At 42.6% G+C, this 20,224-nt stretch overlaps 9 protein-coding genes across 9 annotated transcripts; 4 read left to right on the top strand and 5 right to left on the bottom strand.

The window, feature by feature from the left end:
- Positions 1–54: 54 nt before the first annotated feature.
- EAE97_008209 (uncharacterized protein) lies at positions 55–1,018 on the top strand (the record flags this gene model as incomplete). Its single annotated transcript, XM_038878723.1, has 2 exons — positions 55–543; positions 602–1,018. The coding sequence occupies 2 exons, from the start codon at positions 55–57 to the stop codon at positions 1,016–1,018; spliced, it is 906 nt and encodes a 301-aa protein (XP_038730403.1).
- Positions 1,019–1,675: 657 nt separating this feature from the next.
- Positions 1,676–3,689, top strand: EAE97_008208 (uncharacterized protein; the record flags this gene model as incomplete). The annotated part of the gene is made up of 5 exons (XM_038878722.1): positions 1,676–1,707; positions 1,759–1,872; positions 1,920–2,042; positions 2,097–2,758; positions 2,830–3,689. 5 exons carry the CDS (start codon positions 1,676–1,678, stop codon positions 3,687–3,689), a joined length of 1,791 nt encoding a protein of 596 aa, XP_038730402.1.
- Positions 3,690–3,929: 240 nt separating this feature from the next.
- Positions 3,930–5,812, bottom strand: EAE97_008207 (uncharacterized protein). The gene is made up of 2 exons (XM_038878721.1): positions 4,711–5,812; positions 3,930–4,547 (listed from the first exon to the last, which is right to left on the bottom strand). Exons 1-2 carry the CDS (start codon positions 5,525–5,527, stop codon positions 4,441–4,443), a joined length of 924 nt encoding a protein of 307 aa, XP_038730401.1. The 5' UTR covers positions 5,528–5,812; the 3' UTR covers positions 3,930–4,440.
- Positions 5,813–6,166: 354 nt separating this feature from the next.
- EAE97_008206 (uncharacterized protein) lies at positions 6,167–8,532 on the bottom strand. Its single transcript, XM_038878720.1, has 3 exons — positions 7,799–8,532; positions 7,156–7,727; positions 6,167–7,073 (listed from the first exon to the last, which is right to left on the bottom strand). Exons 1-3 carry the CDS (start codon positions 7,880–7,882, stop codon positions 6,491–6,493), a joined length of 1,239 nt encoding a protein of 412 aa, XP_038730400.1. The 5' UTR covers positions 7,883–8,532; the 3' UTR covers positions 6,167–6,490.
- Positions 8,533–11,854: 3,322 nt separating this feature from the next.
- On the bottom strand, positions 11,855–12,466 carry EAE97_008205 (uncharacterized protein; the record flags this gene model as incomplete). The annotated part of the gene is made up of 2 exons (XM_038878719.1): positions 11,855–12,404; positions 12,462–12,466. 2 exons carry the CDS (start codon positions 12,464–12,466, stop codon positions 11,855–11,857), a joined length of 555 nt encoding a protein of 184 aa, XP_038730399.1.
- Positions 12,467–13,166: 700 nt separating this feature from the next.
- Positions 13,167–16,522, bottom strand: EAE97_008204 (uncharacterized protein). Its single transcript, XM_038878718.1, has 2 exons — positions 15,912–16,522; positions 13,167–15,855 (listed from the first exon to the last, which is right to left on the bottom strand). The coding sequence occupies exons 1-2, from the start codon at positions 16,005–16,007 to the stop codon at positions 13,537–13,539; spliced, it is 2,415 nt and encodes an 804-aa protein (XP_038730398.1). The 5' UTR covers positions 16,008–16,522; the 3' UTR covers positions 13,167–13,536.
- Positions 16,523–16,743: 221 nt separating this feature from the next.
- EAE97_008203 (uncharacterized protein) lies at positions 16,744–17,459 on the top strand (the record flags this gene model as incomplete). Its single annotated transcript, XM_038878717.1, has 4 exons — positions 16,744–16,758; positions 16,915–16,999; positions 17,104–17,337; positions 17,389–17,459. The coding sequence occupies 4 exons, from the start codon at positions 16,744–16,746 to the stop codon at positions 17,457–17,459; spliced, it is 405 nt and encodes a 134-aa protein (XP_038730397.1).
- Positions 17,460–17,667: 208 nt separating this feature from the next.
- EAE97_008202 (uncharacterized protein) lies at positions 17,668–18,348 on the bottom strand (the record flags this gene model as incomplete). The annotated part of the gene is made up of 4 exons (XM_038878716.1): positions 17,668–17,712; positions 17,766–17,855; positions 18,042–18,213; positions 18,269–18,348. The coding sequence occupies 4 exons, from the start codon at positions 18,346–18,348 to the stop codon at positions 17,668–17,670; spliced, it is 387 nt and encodes a 128-aa protein (XP_038730396.1).
- A 609-nt stretch (positions 18,349–18,957) lies between these two features.
- Positions 18,958–19,754, top strand: EAE97_008201 (uncharacterized protein; the record flags this gene model as incomplete). Its single annotated transcript, XM_038878715.1, has 4 exons — positions 18,958–18,960; positions 19,067–19,336; positions 19,436–19,692; positions 19,745–19,754. 4 exons carry the CDS (start codon positions 18,958–18,960, stop codon positions 19,752–19,754), a joined length of 540 nt encoding a protein of 179 aa, XP_038730395.1.
- Positions 19,755–20,224: the final 470 nt, after the last annotated feature.

Here is a 20,224-nt window from a genome sequence, read left to right as displayed (position 1 = left end):
TCAATTATTATTCTTCTAATTTCTTCCATACTGTGAATCAACAACAACTACAACATGTCGGCAAGTGCAGGGACCCCAACAAGTGCGCCAAAAGCTATGTCTTCCAGGCTTTTGACGATGAAATTCATGCAGCGCGCTGCTGCTTCTTCACCTACAAACACTTCTCCTTCTTCAATAGATGAGCCATCACCGAAGCGACAAAAGACAGCACAAAACACTCCTACAAAGTTCAATGTCGACACTTTAGCCGATAATCGCGCGATTCAAGCCGCAATAGTGGAAGAAGAAGCCAAAAAGCAAGCCGCATTGGATCGAGCAGCCGTTGAAGCAGGAGATACACGATGGGTTCTAAGCTTTGAGGGAAGGAAACATCTCAATACTCCAACAAACACATTGCGTGTAGTTCAGACTGGTTTCGCAAATTTAGACCAACCTATGCCGATAAAAGCAGAACGTGTTGATGATGACGATAACAATTTTGGAGAAGAAAAACCATTCATGGTCGGTCGAAGGAGTTTTGGAAAATTTAATAAAGTTTTGGAGGTATGCCATGCATTTTAATGATCTGCGCATTTATCACATGCTAATGACTGGCCAATAGAAACAGCAAAATCCAGACATAGAATTCACATCATCAGAGGAGGACGAAGAGAGCGAGGAGGAGGAATCTGAAGATGAGGATAGTGAGGATGATCCAACAGGCGCAAAGGAATTGATAAAAGCCTCGAAACAGGAAGCAATAAAACGGCTCAAAGAGGAGCGTAAAGCCAAGAAGAAGGCAGCAAAGGCCGACTTGCTGGAGTTATCGAAAAAGAGAAAGAAGAAGCATGTCTCGCTGAATGGTTTGACATCTCTGTCTGGCTCAGGAGGGGGCTCATTTGGCTCAGGAGGTGGAATCAAATCCGATATAAAGTGTTATACATGCGGAGGAAATCATATGGCGAGGGATTGTTCAAATCCAAAGAGGAAACACCAAGGAGATGGGGGCTCACCTAGAAAATCTCAAAGAACAAGATAATGAGGAGCGGTGGCAATGATAACATGCGTCAGAAAACGTTGGAGATATTGGAGAGATCACAGTCATGAGCTGCTCTACGCCAACAAGTTTACTCAGAGGGTTGAACAGCCACGACGGTCTGTGATCATGGTGTTTTCGGATAAAACTTCCTCGTGGACTCCATCACTCGGGATTATACCAGCTGCAAAGGTCGAATCTACTTCACCAACATATTCTTGAAAAGCCTTGATTATCACAAGGTACAGATAAACGTCGCACAATAAAGGAAATCAAATCCATAGTACGAGTATAACAAACATGTGCCAGAATTTCGATTATACTTTTCTTTTCCTGTTTCATTCTATCAATGTTGACGTTCTTTTCGATAATCTCACTTTGCGGCTCTGGGGTGTCAACATCTCTCAATTGAGGTACTGAGGGAGCATGATTCATTTTTGCCTATCATGGATACTCAAACGCATACAGCGGAGTTCTTCAACCCCTCTTTCCGTCGCTTTTTCCTAATCGCATCATGTTGAGATTAGCGCTAAGAAGAAGCGAAGGAATCGTACCTCCCTTCTAGTTGTTGCCATCTCTTCAGTTAAAAGCCCTCGCACTTCAGATTTCCTTCTCTTCATCGTCATCTCATTTCATTACAAAAGGCGCAGTCAGGAAATCATGTCGAACTATCTCAGTTCTTCCGATCCAGTGTTTGTCTCTTCTAAGCAGTGCTTACGATTGTGATTGCTGATAGCAAGCAGAAACCCCCCAACAGTACCTCAACGCTCGGCAGCAATTGTTAGTCCAGACGGGCGTTGGGCACTTTATCATGAGACAATAGACTCTCCAGATATCCCTGAAACATCATATTATTTGTTAGAACTCGGGACTGGTATAACAACTAAGCTGCCAAAGTCAGCAGAGTCCGCACCTCCAGGCTCAACATTGACCAATTTATCTGGGCCGACGAAATTACCCTTTTTTGTCAAGCGCAGATGAACCAGATAACTTATTTTTTCACTCTCACAGGTCCACAATTTGCACTGTATGTAACATAACTGTGTCCAATACACCAATGATAAGACTAACTTGGCGCAAGGCATCTGGCCAACGCAGGCCATGTTGGTACATTGATGACTATCTTGAAGGCAGTACATGTCGCATATGGCAACATGCCTAAGACCCGGGAACTTTATGTGGCAATTGCAGTTTCTGGTATTGGCACTGGAACAACCTCAGCACGCCCGAGTGCTAGTGAAGTCGATGATCTAGGATATTCTTCAAGGCCAGGTGGTCAAATACTGCGGTGCCTTGTGTTCAAGCTTCGAAGGAAATTTCCGCACATCCGTGTTGAGGGCACTAGTAGTGATATTCTTGAGACAATTGAAGTTAGATATGTTCCCTTTCCAACCCGGGTGTCAATGGGACCAAGAAATTTCGATATATGTACAAAGGGACTAGCTCTTGTCGCCCAAACTGAAGGACAGTCTCAGGCTCAACATGGTGGCATATCTGATGTCTACTTTATTCCTTTTGATCAGTTACCGACACCGGCAAAGTTGAAGGTACTTAATCCTATAAGAATGAAAACTAATGGAATAACCGGCAGCGCCTCTGTACCAGTTCTCAGTCCTAGTGGCCCGTTCTGTCTCGCATTTCTGAAGCGCAATGATAACTCCACAGAAAGGGGTGAAACATTTATTTTCATAGTTAGTGTCGACAGAGTAGAGGACCGACAATACAATATACAGCGCATATCAGGTTCAGCCGAAGGGATTAAATTTGCACCCAATCCAGTAAATTTGCTTGGGCTGGCACTTCTCAATCCATAGTGTCGAGGAGGTTGATCTACTGGGTGGATAGCCGAATGTCCATTGTCGAGATTCTTATTCCCACACGAGATGTTTACAACCCACTTCCTTCCACATGGGTGGTCACTGATTTTGATCATGGTGGCTCAATCTTGGGCATTGATTGTTTAAACAAAAGTAGACTGCTGGACGGCGACCCCCGATTACTCATTAGCAGAGCTTCGGCTAACGGAAGTACCGATTCTTTAATATACAGCGCTGATACCAGGGACCGATCAATGGTTCAGTGCGCCTCCATTGGTGAAGTAACGACGGAGCAGAATCAGGACAATAGTAATGAGATTGGGGGTCATTTTGGGGATCTTACCGAAGATCGTATTATCGAGGATTGGATTACTGAGAATAGAGAAGAGGTTTCTCAAGAGAGCGACGATATTGAGGATGAAATTATTGAGGATGAAATTGTTGATAATAGAGGAGTTGGCGATGATAGTGATGGTATCGAGGATAGAATTATTGAGGATGGATTTATTGAAGATAGGGTTATCGAGGATATGATTGCCGAGCATAGAGCGGACGTCATTAATGAAGATAGAGAGGAGGCTATTAATACGAGTAAAGATATTACGGATAGGATTGGTGAGGATAGGGAAGAGGTTATCAATGAAAACAACGTTCCCGCGGATGGAATTATTGAAAATAGAGAGCAATCTGACCATGAGAGTGAGAATGAGAATGATCCTCTCGAACCTCCTTTTTCGGCTCTAGAGAACAGAGGAGGACAAGCAGATTCGCCCCTTCGTCGGCATTCCTCGCACATATTAATTATACAGTGGTTAGAGGCGAGACGCAGACGTGGACTTCCAGAACTGGAATTGTGATTGTTGGGATTCGTTGTTGTTGATTGTTATTTTTTAGATTGTGGGTGTTTGAATTATAGGGTTGTAGTTAAACAGTTAAATGAGGATTGAGTTGAATGTTGAGTTGAGTAGCTTTGTGATGGGGTTCTTTTTGGAAGTGAGGTGTTTGAGACTTTTAAGTTGATGGGTTTCTATCTAGGTATACATTTGAAAACATCAAGACATCAATATGATATATCAATTCTTCGGATTCTTTTGTGCTTTTACTCAAATTTGAACGGTATTGGTATTATATAAGTAAGCCTAAGAACTTATTACTAGTATACGTCTGACTGATTGATTGATTGATTTCCTTTACTCCTTTTTTTTTTTTTGACTATACTCCTTTCTCGCTTATCGGATCATCTGTTTTCTGTTTTGGATGTTGTGGTAGGTAGGTAGGAAGGTAGTATCTCATCTCCATAGCATATACTCGCTCATGTCCATTTGCGTACGATGCATCCATCTGTCCATCCGTCCATCCATTACCGACTATTCTCTCACATTCCATCTTGCGTTCATTCCCCTAGATGAATCCTCATACCCATTCATTCATTCATTCAAATACGAATGCCATATCATATCATATCATATAGCTATAACGCAGTCAAATACAAATGAAGAGACGATGCAATGCAATGCAGTACAATACAATACAAAGTGATACAAATCCTTCAAGTAAGATGTTACGTGTCCAACATAACTCCATTCAGCCCAATGCTTCGTTCACCAATCAAATCCCACTTTGACGGGGTCTTTTTCGAGAACTGCCGGGTGTACCGTGCGATGGATGCATCTTGTCGTTCTTTTCTCTCTTGAGTTTTTCGTCCAGCACACGTGCTATTGTTTGTTAGTATTTATTTATCTTGAAAAACACAGTGGTACAAGATTTCTGAATCCTTCAGCCACCTCTCTATCCACACCCAGAGCGTGGGAAAAAGAAAGCAGAAGAAAGGTAACAAAAAGCGAGAAGCTCCAAAAGAAACGAGCAAAAAAAACTTACTCAAAACATCGTAACCAAACTGCGGAAACTCCAAACACATCTCTCTAAACTCCGTCTCCGCCTCGCTCCTCAAAGTATGGCTTCTCGTCGCCCAGAAATTGGCCACCGGCGCCCTAATCGTCTGATCATCCTTCTGAGTATGCGCATACACATATCTCGCATATGCAATCTCTCCCTTCGCGGTGCTATTCACGCAATGAATCTTGCTACTCGCCAAACTCTTCAGACTCGGAAGCTGCAGCATTTCCGCCAGCGTATACACACGCGCGTGTTTGAGTAGTTGATCCCCCGTCTCATCGACATCCGGCATCGCAGGATCCGATTCCAGATCGCGCGACCCGGGGATCTTGCGCGGGAAATAATCATTCGTGTACAGGTATTCGAGAAAACAGCCGACGGCGTCGAGATCCTCGTCGACGAGATCGATGCGTCGTTCGCTGACGTCGTCGCTGAATTTCCCGCAGGCTTCGGCGAACCAGGGGGATTTGCAGAGGAGTGCTTCATGTGCGTGCAAGAGTGCTTGTTCGTCGCCTTGGCCGACTAATAATGCAATCATGGGACTCTTGAGATAATCGATATAGGTGACGCGCGCGGGAATATTCTCCATGGCTGTTTCTTGGAGATCGGGACCCGAGGCATCGTTATCGCCTTCATTGTCGCCTTCGTTGGAGATGTGGGTGTTGGTTTCGGTGCCGGCAGACGCGTCGATTTCGATTATGACGGCGCTGGGATTGGTGTCGCCCATTTCGATGTCGGTGGGATTGGAACCCAGTACATTGCTATCTGGTGCGAGGGGATAATCATCTGCGGAAGACATATTTGAATGTTGAGAGGCAGAATTGAGAAGTTGTGAGGTGGAGGTGGATAGATGGAGAGGTGGAGAGGTGGGAAGATCACGAAGGTGGTATCGAATTCCTGAAGCTGTGTAACTTTATTGACTCAATCCAGAAGTTACAATGCAATACGACACAACACAGTACAGAACTCAATTGAAAGAAAAATGGCTGAAAAGATTGATGAAAAGAAATCGATTATTTCAATTCATTAAATTAATGAATGTATAGGATGATAAGATATGATAAGGATACCCAGGTAGTGAAAGTTGAACGCGCTTTGATTGTTATCCAAGGAGACGTGTAGAGCTCCAACCCCTGATTGTGTACCTTAGCTGAGAGCTATCCATTCTAGCCTTGCGATTAAGGCATCAAACTCTATTGAAGCTTTGGATTGGTCAACTAACAGTAATTACTCTCTACATTGTAAGATTACTATGATCTCAACTCCAAGTACGAAATTCCTTCAATATCATTCATCTGTACCCCTGCCTACCCGAGTATCCAAAGAGATATTTATCCCAGAGAAAATCCTTGATGGCTTATGAATATGAACGACATGAAACTCTTGAAGTACTTGTCTAAATATCACAATCACATCATACAACTATACAGACAAAAGGTAGTCAATAACTCTTCATTCAAGCTACAAATCAGTCTCCAACTTTCCATTTCCAATACGCCGTTTATTTAGAGGCCTCAAGCCATGCTGGTATCCATCCAAAATACTCAATATGGTGAGTATAAAAAACCAGACAAAATATATGTGACAGTAACATATACATGAATATGCTCGCTCAGAAGAGTTCCTTTCTTCCCATCCCAGCCCATCCGAAAAATGCTAGAAAAACGCCCATCCATCTCTTTCTTTATTTTCTCCATCGTCGCTGATGACTCCATTACAGAAGGTAAAAGAATGTCTCTCTTTTCTTCCAAATCCATTGGACTTAAGAACGACTGACTCTCCTCCTAAATCTATCTCCCGTCGTTGGAATAGGCTTTTCCAATCTCAAGCACCAGAACAATAAATCTTCCACAGGTAACAAGATGAGGAATATCCTATTACACAGATATGCCGCGATTGCCACGAAGAACGCCACAAATGCATCGAGATAATAATGATTTGCCGTCGCCACAATTGTGATCAGGATATAAAGTGGATAAGCGATTCCCAGGAAAACATAAAACAGCGCCCAGAATTTATTCTTGCGTTTTTCGCCTGTTTCGAGATTTCGACGGAAGAGTCCAGAATGATAGATTAAGGTCACGCCGATGCAGAATGAATATCCAAAATGCATGGATGGCATGGCAGCGAGCGAGTTGACGTAATTTCCTTGCATCCAGACAGATTGTGCGTTATTGCGACCGACGCTGTCGAGGAATCCATACTCGGGGGGAAGAAGACGTGGTGGCATACAGGGGTAGAGGATAAAGATGCAGAAGGCGAAAAGATTGGTCAGAGTCATGGTTCGACGGACTGTTGCGAAAGTTGTATGGGATGGTGCCACATAGTACCAGAACGCGATGAATCTATTAGAAGAAAGTATTAGACAAAGAGAAATTCTCCAAATCTACTAGACATCTTTGTCTAATCATGACTTTGAAAACTCACCCAACAGTACCAGGAATATGAATCAAGGCATAAGAACGATTTAGAACGGTCAAAAGCGTCCCATGACCATTCAAAAACCACTTCTGTACACTCTGTTCCCTCACCGGCCACAAAAAGCTCATCCATGAGAACTCCTCGAACTCCAAAATCGCCAACCCATGATCCTGAGCCACATCCCAGATGCCCATTTTGGAAAACATAGCTTGCGAGAGGATTTTCGTACATCGATAGAACGCATATGTAACAATCCAATAGAACATCTCGATCAGAAATGGAAATTTCTGTAATATTCGACTGTGGTAGTAATCTCGATATCTCGAGGTATTCGGCGTTAGGAGATTCGTGCCACAGCACCTTCTCTTCTTGGGGGGATACTTCGACGTCGACATCGAATCGACGTCGGAATCTCGTCCGCTGCCAATCATGTAGTCCCGAGCTAACAGATCATCGGATGAGCGTGCGGAATCGGGTTCCTCGCTCAATAATCCGTAGGTGTTTCGCCTTCGATCGAATATCTTATACCCATGTCTTCTCGTCAGTACCATAGATCCAAACAAGATACTAGCAACCATCTGTGAAAGAATCGTTAGTTAATGAACTTCCTTCATGTCTTCTTGACCAAAAGTCCAGAAGGAAAACTAACAATTGGTTCCGCCCATCCCGGCAATCTGAATTGCGGTTTACTATTCCATTGCGGTTCGCCATCTGGAAGGGGTGTAGTCGCCATATTTGGATTGTATAAATGTCGTCCGCCCAATCCGACTCAAACGCCAGACGTCAAAACACGATGGAAACCCTCAATTGAAGGTTTTTTTTTTTAATTTTCCCCCTTTAAAGAGAGTATTTCGGACAGATATATAAACAAAGTATTGATACAAGATATCTATAGAAAGCCCCGTATCCAAATCTTTTCCTTTGTATTGAAATAATTTGCTCGTTATGTTTACCGCAGGGATGACGTATGCTTTTGGTGTAGGAGATAAAGAGGAAAGAAATCCCTTGACAACAATGCGGGTTGAAAACCTTTGAAGAAAACAGATTAAATGGATTGATATATGGGTATTATAATTGTCGAGTTTTAGGTCAAGTTATTGTAACTGTACAAATCAATGAGAGAAATCGAAATCGGCCGCATAAGTAGGAAATTGAATGTGTTCGTTCGTTGTGTGGATTTAAATATCCTGGAAGTTGATATTCAGGGGTGATGCGGATCTGTTAGTATGGAGAAGTAAGAATGAAAGCAAGGGCTATTGTCTCTTTTCTTCTACTACTCTCCAAAATTTGACTTGAGAAGTAGAACGAAAAGTCTCGAAAAGTCGAGGTTCAGAAAGGAAGAAAGAGAATCAAGCAACCGAGGGAAACAAAGTGATATGGAGCTTTATTTATTCAAGAGCTGATTGACAGGTGAAAAAAGTTGTAAATAGGGCTACCTAGGTATGTATGAATTTGATACCAAGTAGCGGCTAACTAGCTCGACTAGGTCCTCACGACTACCTCTTAATATACAGCAAACAATAAGCATCAAGACCATGCATCGCTAGTCATGAAATCTAGAGCATATCCCCTTCTTCTCTTCTCTTCTCCTCTCTCCTAAATGAGTATATTATCTAGTCCCATACTTCTTCCCCTTCCCATTCTTACTCGCCGACGCAAAATGAGATCTCCCGACGATCTAGCAAACTACCTGCTCTCTGCTCAGAACCTGACCTGATCACTCGAATACCTGCAGAACCACGGTACACATTTCCGCGTATTCATCAACCCGCCGCTACCACAAACCCGTATTTACCAAATAGAGTAATTCTTCACATGCCAAGTATCTAATCACAGGTTATTTTTGCTTGGAGTCTGGATCAATTTTGCTCCAAATAGCTGGGGCCAAGACAAAGCCAATTCATTCACATGTTCAGAAAGTTACCAAGAGGAGGTGGTGTTTAGGTAATGGGGTGCGGTGTAGGTAGATACTCCGTCTTTTGTGAGGAAGAGACAGTTATGGGGTTTTCTGAGGAAAAAGAAAATAAGGATCAATTAAGATTAGACGAATGTTAATAGCTTACGACGACTCTATGGGATTCGAGATAGCTTATAATATTGTCCATACTTTAGATCATAGCACAAATAGATAGCTAAATAGAAAAATATAACCTCGCACTCAGATTCAAACATAAGTATATATAAATCCTAGACGATTCTTTTTTGGACATGGCATTCATACATCATATTCTTGAAGAACATCCCTTTTCCATATATTTTACTCAATCACCCATTTATCCATTTACCCCTTCATCGATCGTTAAATCCCCGGCTCTTTTCTTCCCCATTCTTTCATGAATTTATCTCGACCCACCAACTAATAATAACCTCCTACATCACAATCGTGCATTGTGGACCACTCAAGCTTCCCCTAAACATTATCTCTACTCTAGTTTCGCAAAGTAGAATTATTCAAACTTAACTCGATATACTTTCTCCACAAAGCTCTTCACACCTTCTCCAACTCTATTCACAAATTCACAACCTAAAGAGAGAAGCACACGACACTTTCCAAGCTTAATACAAACATTTGACTCGTGCTGCTTTGCTTCATTTTTGCCCATGTGTACCAGCCAAAACTAGCCAAGAATATCAAACTGCATATTATGAGGTGATGATCAGCAAGCCACACTGCCACTGCCAAGACAAGTTTCTGATAGAAGCTTAGTAGACGGTTGAAGGAATTGTTTGCTCAAGAGGAGAGAAAGAATAATATTATCTTGAAATTGACTGATTCTACTTGATCCTTGGACTCTTGCGAGTGGACGGTTCACACTACATTCTTACTCTCGCGTGTCGTATTGTATCGTGTGTTTTGTATTTTCCTACGTCGTGTTATGTAGATGTGGAAATTGTAGCCAGAAGAAGTATGCAGTTCGTATTCATTTGTAATCTCGCATTCGCATACATATATACATACGCTCAACCAGAGTCTCACAACAGATACCAATATACCAAGGCTTCCTTCTAGGTAGATGTCACTCTACCTAGATATTTCCCGCACACTTTTGTTTCGCTTTTGACAAGTTGGCAGGCATGAGTTTGATTCATTTCTTTTTCGCGACTGTTAGGTTATCTGTTGGTTCTGTTTCCATTTCTTCTGGACTGGCAAAGAGTGAAAAAAAACGGGAATACACAACATAAACATAAACCCGATGTTGTATTCCTAACAAGCATCCATACCTACTTACCTACAAGGTCGCACCCAAAACATGCGGGAAGACGTCACGGAAGGATGCACAAAAGAAAGCCGGTGTAAGGGTAGGAAGAAGTAAGCCGGATAAATCGTTCCGATATTCTTTCGGTGCTGAGATGAGTGTGTTTCGGTCGCTGTTTGAGATTTGATTGAGCCGCAATGTATACCTGGGTAAGCTAGATGTGTAGAGTAAGCTTGAATGGATTTAGTTGGTTAAACGATTGGACATGTGTGCATAGAAGTTGGGGTCATGTGAATTTGGGTGATGGGTTTTTATATTTTGAATCCACGACGACGCACAAATATTTCAAGAGTTAGGTCGTTTCTGGTATAGATATATCTAATCTGGGTTTCGGCGAAAGTTCCTTGCCCCTTCAATGAGAAATTCTTTGGAAAGGATTTGTCGGCGTCTATTCATTCAAGGAGGAACTCAACACTCATTTCCAAGATAACAATCCACCCAACCTGCTACACCCATTCAATTTGATTCGCCTAGATCCCCCTAGTTCTTCAAACATACACACATCAAAACAGAAATCTCATCTCTGCCCACGACCTCGATATTTGTTTCTGCTCCTTCATTAAGAGAATATGTTGTAAGAAATCACAGTTTTTTCACTCTTTCCATAAGCTTGGAGCGGGTCGGACTAGGCTTATTGATACTGTTTTGTGAGATTGATTTGGTATGTGGTTTTTTTTTGCAACGAGATGTTGTGGACTTGAGGTGGATGAATGGGAATGGATTGGGTATAGTTCTTGTCAAATAATGAGTGTATGATTCGCAGCACGTTCATCGCCTATTGAATGGCAGTGAGAAAAGTGATCGAGAGGGTGAATGGGTTTAAAACAAGGTGTTGATTAGAGGAGCAAAGGAGTCAAAATTCTCTACCTTGAAATGTCCCTTGATAATTGCCTCACAGCTTATAGTAGTCTAAATGGCTCAAGTATCTCGATAAGCTCTTTCTCCTACCCTATCCCAAACCAATTATTCAACATCCAAACACAATTTCTGTAATCAAGACCTCACGATCTGAAGCTTCTTCACCCTCCCACCAAATCCATCAACATGTCCCAATCCTTCCCCGCCAAAACAACCGTCGCCACATTCAGCACCTTCCCTCTCCCATGACACCATCCCACAACGACCATCCTCCCCTCCGCCAACTCCCCAGCAAACCTTTCTCTAAACCCCTCCAACCCTATATTGAAAAACAGCGGAAACAAAATCGCCGCATCCCTAAACCCTCTCTCTCTATTAAATTATCCCTTCCAAAACTCCAATACCTGCGAACCCGTAGCCCGTACATTCAAATCAATAACCACATGGTTTCCTTTCGCACCCATCATAATATCCGCACCCAACAGACCACAACAAGCAAGCGTAAGCATATAATCTCCTATTTTAATCGTAATAGCTCTATACTTTTCAATGAGACGTTCCTGTCCTGCATAGTGAATATGGCTCCCACCTCAATTTCCCTGTGCATCAACAAATTGATCGCACATAGATCTGACCATCACCTCCCCCTCTCTAGACAAGAATAACGCAATTGCCACCGCGGATTCAGACAACATTTCTTGCACAGTAAGACTGCTAGGATGTAAATGTTCATTATTCAGACTTAGCTGTTTGAGCATAGTATCTACACCCATCTCCAACACCGATAGTGCAGTACTCCTCTCCTCCTCATTTCTGACGAGAAACACACCCTGTCCCGAACACGCTTGCGGTAATTTCACCACAAGGGGCATAGATTGGTATTTGATGGCCTCAAGCATGCGATTTACCTCCTCGACTCGCGTTTGTGGATCCCGCACTTGCATGGGATTTAATCGCGTTTCAACGACTATCGATCCCAGAGTCGGCAAGCCAGAGACCACCAGATCGCGCTTTGAAAGCACTCGATAGCGGTTTTCAAAAGAGATTGTGGAGGGAAAGTGCTCGAGACAATCCATTGGGTTGGCTACTGCGAGGAAGACATCGGGAGGAAGGATGATATCTTCTACACTGCGCACATAACTAACGATAGGTCTCTGGACAGAAGATATCTTGATTGATTGAAGACTTGGTTCTCACAACATGATGGATTGTCCATGGATTTTATGTGTTATTTTAAGATAACTTATGCATGTTTGTCTCAATCCAGAAGTACATATATCGCAATGCTAGTTGTCCTTGCAACACAATGCCAGCCGAACCCAAGCCGATAGGGCCTACACCCTCTGCACCATTGGATATTGAAACGTATACCGATCAAAAATTGATCCAAATCGAGCAACTTGCTTAAGACGAATTGAGGTCAGATACTTCAATTTCCTTATTCAGAATACACGAGCAGGGATGGGTACCCGCTCCATACCCGTGATATTGATCCTACTCCATTGACACATAGCCGGATAGTAATCCGATAAATTCTCCGGTTATTGGGGTACCTGGATATATGTTACGTGATCGTTCTGCAACTGTTGTCTAAAAATGAAGGTGTCCCCAACTATAAAAACAGTTCCAAAATCTCCATCGACATTCTGCAGGTCATTTATCCTGTCTTATAGTATAGAGAACAACATCTATCCATCAAAGTACTCACGTGTACCCCAGATAAGCCGACCCGATGCCCAATCTTGCACATGGGGTGATGCGGAAAAAGATTAGATGGATGAAGCAGACTTTGCTTTTGTGCCATTTGGTACAAGATTGAGGTTTGTGGAGTATAGAAAATATAGGATGCGAATCATGAGTCAGTATCAAGCACTTTGAACAAGAGCCAAAAGATGATATAAACAGGATATCAGAAACTGCATTCATTCCCATGTATCCAGCACGCAATGCAACACAATACTCTAGAAATGAATCCTTCTCTCATCTATAAGTACACTAATTTCATCGCTCCACAAAACGCTATAATACAAACCATTCCTCATTGTCCATTGACATTCCGTAAGTAATTTCCGTTGACAAACCAGATCCCAATCGCCAGACACCATGCCACAACCACCATCCGCAGTAGTTATAGTAGCCCATACCCCAAATCTTTAACTTCAATATAAAACACAAGAAAAGAATGTGCATGCCAAATCTCACAACCGTCCCTAGTTCCCATCGTCGTCTATCATATCATGAACCTTTTCTTTCTATCCTTCCCTCAAATATATTACAAAGTGAATCTATCTCTCCTAGTTCGTTCACTCTTCCTCCCATACACTCTCAATAGACCACCTGTCTTAGATGATTTCTTTACACCATTAATCTTAACGGATGCCGCGGGAGTTACACTAGCTTCTTTCGTTACTTCTCTACTCCCAGTGCTCCCGCGTCCACTCTTCCTCCTGATGTCTTTTTCTTCCGAGGATTTGATAAAACGATGAACAGTACGATGATCTAGAACTCTTTCCTCCTCATCATGTTTGCCCTCTTTATCCGTTTTTGGCCACATGTATCCATACAGCTTACTATGGCGTTCGCATCTTGGACAAGATGATCTCGTAAAATATGCATCTTTTTGAACAAAAGGTTCTTCACAGATCTTGCAGTTGATCCATGCTGATGCTGGCTCAGCGAGAAGTGCATGAGTCAATACGTAGTCACCAGGAACTCGTACATTTGGCGCATGATCCTTATCATTAGTTGATGGTAAAACTACTCCTTTGCGGCGTCGTCGAATTTTAGGCTGCGGAAGTTTCTTCGAGATCGTCATTGTTGAGTCGTCTATTTCCATGTCGGATCCAAGATCAGAAAGTGCGGACGAATCTGCATCGTCTTGCAAAGCTGGATGTGACTTGCTAGTATTTGGACTGACGAGAACAGCATCTGATGGTGCCTTCTTCGCATTCTGAATCTCTAATGGCGTGATGGCTTTTGTTTCGCCTGCCCTTTCTCGCTTTTCCTTCTCCCACAACGGTCCTCTTCTTCGACCACCATGATTTCCCCTTTTCACATAACCCTGTCGCTTAGGTTTAGAATCGACAGAAACAGGTTTCTCATTTAGCACCACGATCGTCTCTTCTTCATCGACCGATGTTGCATCTGTTTCTCCTGTTCCCTCCCCTGAAGGAGAGGATGTGAAACTTGCTCTCCTGGATTCTGAAGCAGAACTTGGTAAGGTGACATGGCTATTGTTTCCATAAAATGATGTAGGTGTGAACTCTTCAACTTTTACGGAAAACTGGCTCTTCAATCGCTTTGTCGTGTCGGATGGCGAAACTGTTGGTTCCTCAGAGCCTCTCTTTCGCTTAAGTGTGCTTGATCTCAATGGCCGAGACCTTCCGGGATCTATTATTGGTGAAGGCATACCTTGAGTTACCGGATGGTTCCATTCGACCAGAAGGGTTTGTTGTAGTATGTCTGATTCCGGAGAGCTAGGCATTTCGCTTCCGTTCACTCCATGTAAAACCCCTAATGGAGAACGCTCAATCTTTTGAGATGGTCGTCTTCTTTTCGGAGTAGTTGGTTGACAATCTTCCTCGCTAGATGTTCTTCTTCGCTTCGACGATCCTGTTGGTGATGGTAGGTTGCCTTCATCAACTTGATCTACTTTAGAGACAGGCTGATTTGAGGCTAAAGGTGGAGAGCCCAGAGCAGGAGGTCGTCCATTCTGAGCCGACGAAGCTGATCTACCTGACTTTGGTGGCATTTTTCGTACTTGTGGTCGTAAATTGACATCAGGTGTCATCGATTCGGAACGCGATTCGGATACCGTAGAAGTGAGTCGTCGTCTACGCCGGAGACTGTAACCTGGTACCTCTGGGGGTGATGGTTCCTTTTCAATTGATAATTTGGGAATAGACTCATTATTATCATCGCCTTGGGCCCATCCATTTTCACGGTTGTCCTCACAAGTCTTACATAGACATTCGCAATTATCCTCGCCGAAATAACTCTCGCCGTAAGTGACCGTAATCTCCTCCCCGATCTCAATATCCCTGACTGCAATAATTTCCATTCCGGCAGTTCCACTTGTCATCAAACGAGCATTTGCGCCACAATCGTGATTTGCGAATCGGGCTGGTCCGAGAAATAATGATGCAGATTTGTTGCGACTTGACATAACAATGCTAAAGTCTCTGCGCAGGAGATTAATATGTTCTTCCTCCTCAGGTGTCATAACAACTTGAATTCCGGAAAGATATTTGACTACCTCTCCTTTCCTAATTTCCCTCCGCGCAACAACTGCCGCTTCATGTGTAACAACGGTATAGCGATTTGTGCTCGAAATTTCGAATGGACAATCTGGTAGATAAATGTTGATGTACTTTTTGAGATGACGCCTAAAGTCCTCCTTTTCTTTTTCCGAATTGAGACTTTGGTGAAATTTCTTGAGACCTGGAAGAGCTAAGAGTTCTGTTTCTGCTTTTGCAGTGTTCTTCTCAATGATGACTGAATTTTGGAGAATTTTGGTCACATCTTCCTCTCTAATTCCACGAGATGAATGGTATGCGATGCGATTTTTGCGAATATTAGTCCAATAGTAAACCTGCCGGCTGATATTAGGAGAAGTTATAATTGAGACTATCATACAAAAAGGCTTACCTGGTCAACAAGCGCATCTGTCAATATATCATCGTATGACCATAATTGAGCCAGAGTAAGTCGTTCCTTCTTCGTTGCATTTGATTTTGGAGGCATTGTGACGGTTCAAGTGGTATGTAAGTAAGTATGCGATTGTACAGAAGTTAGGTTACAAACAAAGCCAGTCGTGATGCCGAAGAGAAGTGGATAGTGTTGTAGGAAAGATGCGGAAAGAATTCGAATAAATTGTATATCCAAGTGAGTGTATGGATGTACGGCTCGCAATAAATAGGAATATCAGATTGAATGAATGATTCAAGTGGCTCGTCGCCTACGAAAAACGTGTCCGAGCTGATTTTCGTGAACCAAATACATTCACTTCTTCCAAATGGACGTCCTCCCTCGCTATTTTTCCTGGCCTACTGAAATAAAAGAGAAGCAGATACTTATGTGCTGAACTCTAAAAGTTACGTTATGCGGAATTGAGAATTGGAGAACGAGAACGCTGAAATACTTCAAACGGGAAGAAAAAGAGGGACGAAAGTAAGTAAGCAGCAAAGGAATGGATGATTGTTTCCTTAAGATACATGATGACCTTCAATAGAAGATGAAGTGTATTTTTTCACCCCTATTAGCCATTCTCAACAAGATAGGACAATTGATAAAAGAGGCTGGAAATAGAACTTGGAATATTGAGGCGTGGGTAAACATCGCCTATACCGAAAACAGACTAGTGTCCTAATAATTTGACGATGACAATAGTGAGATAACCATACAATGCAGAGAGAGGGAGATATATAGAGAATCTGCAGCAATACGAAAGTGACTTCCTCCACCACGTATTGTCCACAAGATGATTCAACTAAAGGTATGATCTGTTTCCTTGCGTATACATGAAATACCCTCAATGATATATATTCAATTACTTTCCCTCTGTTGTGCCTGGCGCATGTATAAAATACTTTTATGGATTTATTTGCTGTTGCGCGCATCACTTTCCATTGTGCTAACTATCACCACATAGACGATGCTTAATTGCATCGACAATTCTGGCGCCGCCGTGGTAGAATGCGCCAAGGTCTTGAAAATGAAGAGACATGCAAAAATTGGTTTGGACCCCTCTCTACATCACCCCTCCTACCATGTTCCCCTCCCTCCGCAACGCCCCCCACAACCTTGTCTCGTCGATTCCAATTCTAATAATGCAAATTAGGAGATCGCATTATCGTCGTCGTACAAAAGCAACGCAATTTCTCAGAGTCCGGTCCCGGTGCAAGTGTTTCCACATCCGCAGCGAACAAGGTCAGAAGAGGAGATATTAGACACGCAGTTGTGGTCAGGACGGTCAAAAAGCTACAGAGACCAGATGGAAGTGTCGTCAAATTCGATGACAATGCTTGTGTTTTGATTAACAAAGCTGGAGAACCCATTGGAACAAGATTAAGCGGTTAGTAGTCTCGACTATCCTCAGTATGTTTTCTTTGTTAACATTTTACAGGTGTGGTTGGCACAGAATTAAGAAAGATGAAGTGGTCAAAAATCCTATCACTAGCACCTATGCATCTTTAGATATCACTGTATAAAAAATATTGATGTAGCATAGCATATCCGGCGTTTTAAAGGAATTTTGGACAATGAAAAATTATATTCTCCCCCCATATTGACATGCCGTAGAAATTTGATGATGCATTTTATGTATCTCCAATCCATGTGATAGACTCCATATGCCTGTTTCCCCAAAAATCAACGCCTTCTCTAAAACTCGAAACCCGGGGTATCATTGGAAAATATGACCGCACCCGCAGCAGACGTAGAAGAGTTTCTGTGATTGCTTGTTAGCAAAGCCTGAGAACATTTCCAAATTCGATAGCTTACCATTCCCGTTTCTGCAGATCTCTGTTGAGACTGGAAAAATACAGCATCTTCGTTCCTGCAAGCAGGGCAAGTCTTGTTGGATCGTGGAAGCTAGAACCAAAGAAAATTGATATGTCAGCGGAGGGTTTCAAAGAGACCACAACAGCCACCAGAACTTCCGCAAAGGCCCGTCCTTCAAATCTTCTCCCCTCAAAGCTTCTCCACACCCAGCCTGTTTTGCATCCTTCCCTCACAAATGACCAGATGGCCGCATAAAAGACATAAAGGTAAACCCACAGTAGGATCAGATCCAACATCCTGAGTGACACCTGCAGTCTCACCGACAGCATTGTTTAGAACATTTCTGAAGACACAAGAGGAGACAGCCTCCTCGGAATATTGACAAGTACGGCATGCGAATTGTAGGCGGTGGGTATCGGGGTCCTCTTTTGGATACAACATATTCGAACTAGATAATGGTTAGCAGATGCGAGGAAACCTTTGAGGGGGCGATAGGAACTTACCATTCGCTACAGAATCTGAAAGTGATTTGTTCCTCATTCTTCTTGGGCTCTTCGCCAGAAATGGATGATGGAGATGCCATGATGGTATTTCTTTGAAAGGTGTGTTCTAGGATTGATTTTGTCGCAATAGATAAATCGTAACAATCCTCGTGGATAAATATCGTTATTCAGCACCGAGAGCTAGTTGAAGTCGATGTTTTAATCGTAGAAGAAGAAAGAATATTAGTATCCTTCTCTGGTGTTGTATAATAATGAGATTCTCTCGTTGTATCGCGTTGCTGAGAAATGTCGATGAATGATAGATTATGGATTGAGTGGATTTCGATGTGGATACTTTTAGCCGGACTAGAACTCTTTTGTAATCCTTGTAGATGAAGGTCTTTATTAGCTTAATAAGCTGGCACAATTGACACGATTGGCTTGGTTGGTCGCGAGGTTGCTTGGTGGTTACTAAAGAGAGGAAACCCCGCCTGCCACTAAACTTAATTGGGTTCACCCTGTGACCAAGATACAGTACCTTCCAGTTAAATGCATCATCTCCTTTCACGCCTCTTCCTTTGGAAAAATACAATCAAAAATAAATAACAAGAGTAAAGTCACAAAAATCTATATCAAAAGACTCATCATTCATATCCATCACAAATTCGAGTCATTTGTAGCACATTCAATCATAAAAAATCAGTTACACAATGGTAACGTCTTCCCTTTGCGCTCTGAATATTTACCATACCCTGAATAGCTGAACTCTTTGAATTCGTAACGTAAATATCGCTCAAGCTTTACTAACTCTTCACATAGACAGACGCAGGTCTACCAGCAGGATGGGAAGTTCGCACTTCAAAATCTAAGAACATTCCCTACTATTTCAACGAAGCGCAGACGATATCAAGCTGGGAGCCTCCAGCAAACACTGACACCGAGAAGCTGAAGGCATACATGGCCGAGCATTACAGCGCCTCGGAGATCGGAGACAATGCCAATGGCCAGGAAGATCAATCAGGAAAGATCAGAGCCAGTCATTTACTGGTGAAGCACAAGGGCAGCAGAAGGCCGAGCAGTTGGCGCGAGGTTCGTTTTCTCCATGACCAAAACTAGAATCAACAATCAGCGATTGAGCAACCTCAATGTCTCAATGTGCGCAAGGAAATATGACTAATACAATGATAGGCCGAAATTACACGCACAAAGGAAGAGGCGATGAGCATCATTCTGCAGCATGAAGCTCATATCCGTTCTGGAACAACATCATTGGGTGACCTTGCCGTTAGCGAATCTGATTGCAGCTCTGCCCGTAAGATGGGGGATCTTGGTTTCTTTGGACGGGGAGATATGCAGAAAGAGTTTGAGGAAGCAGCTTTCGCCTTAAAGCCAGGTGAAGTTAGTCATGTGGTTGAAACTGCTTCTGGCTTGCATTTGATTGAAAGGTTGGTTGTAAATTGACATCTCCCACGTTCTTTGCCCACTAATCTTTGTTAGACTTGCGTAATATGACTTCGAAATTACTGAGAGAGACGGAAAGAACGTTAAAACTCTAAATGATTCACAGGAGTTGTTGCTTAGCTAGGCAAACTGAGACCAATCAGAAATACCACTTGCGCTAGCATTCCCCGTTTTCCAATCTTGGATCAACAATGAAAATACCGAGTATTATACGGCGCCCTCAACACTTCAGTTCAGATTCAATGACCAGTGGAACCAAACGCTTTCTGACAATTCAATATTTTAATTCAGACAATCACTTGATTAGGTGTAAAAAAATGTCATTTCGATGTGTTACTTGTTTCGATCAGCGCTTGTAATTCTTCGTCACTTGCCTCTTTATGGTATAAATAGGTAGCTATATAGATATGGAACCACATACATGTAAAAGATTCGTAGCTATAGAAAAGGGGGTGATGTGCTTGATTGCGTCATTCTCATAACCGATGATGTATATTTTATTTGGACGATGATAAT

This window comes from Botrytis byssoidea (assembly GCF_014898295.1).
Source record: "Botrytis byssoidea strain MUCL 94 chromosome Unknown BBYS_017, whole genome shotgun sequence".
Lineage (NCBI taxonomy): Eukaryota > Fungi > Ascomycota > Leotiomycetes > Helotiales > Sclerotiniaceae > Botrytis > Botrytis byssoidea.
This window is presented reverse-complemented; position numbering and strand designations above follow the sequence as displayed.

Bases quoted from the DNA above. Each gene is read 5' to 3' on its own strand.
- EAE97_008207 (XM_038878721.1), bottom strand. From the start codon at position 5,527: ATGTCTTCCGCAGATGATTATCCCCTCGCACCAGATAGCAATGTACTG. The intron at 4,548-4,710 runs GTAAGTTTTTTT...AACAAACAATAG, and splicing joins GTTTGGTTACGATGTTTTGA to CACGTGTGCTGGACGAAAAA.
- EAE97_008204 (XM_038878718.1), bottom strand. From the start codon at position 16,007: ATGCCTCCAAAATCAAATGCAACGAAGAAGGAACGACTTACTCTGGCT. The intron at 15,856-15,911 runs GTAAGCCTTTTT...ATCAGCCGGCAG, and splicing joins CAGATGCGCTTGTTGACCAG to GTTTACTATTGGACTAATAT.
- EAE97_008206 (XM_038878720.1), bottom strand. From the start codon at position 7,882: ATGGCGACTACACCCCTTCCAGATGGCGAACCGCAATGGAATAGTAAA. The intron at 7,728-7,798 runs GTTAGTTTTCCT...ATTCTTTCACAG, and splicing joins CGGGATGGGCGGAACCAATT to ATGGTTGCTAGTATCTTGTT. The intron at 7,074-7,155 runs GTGAGTTTTCAA...TTCTTCTAATAG, and splicing joins CATATTCCTGGTACTGTTGG to ATTCATCGCGTTCTGGTACT.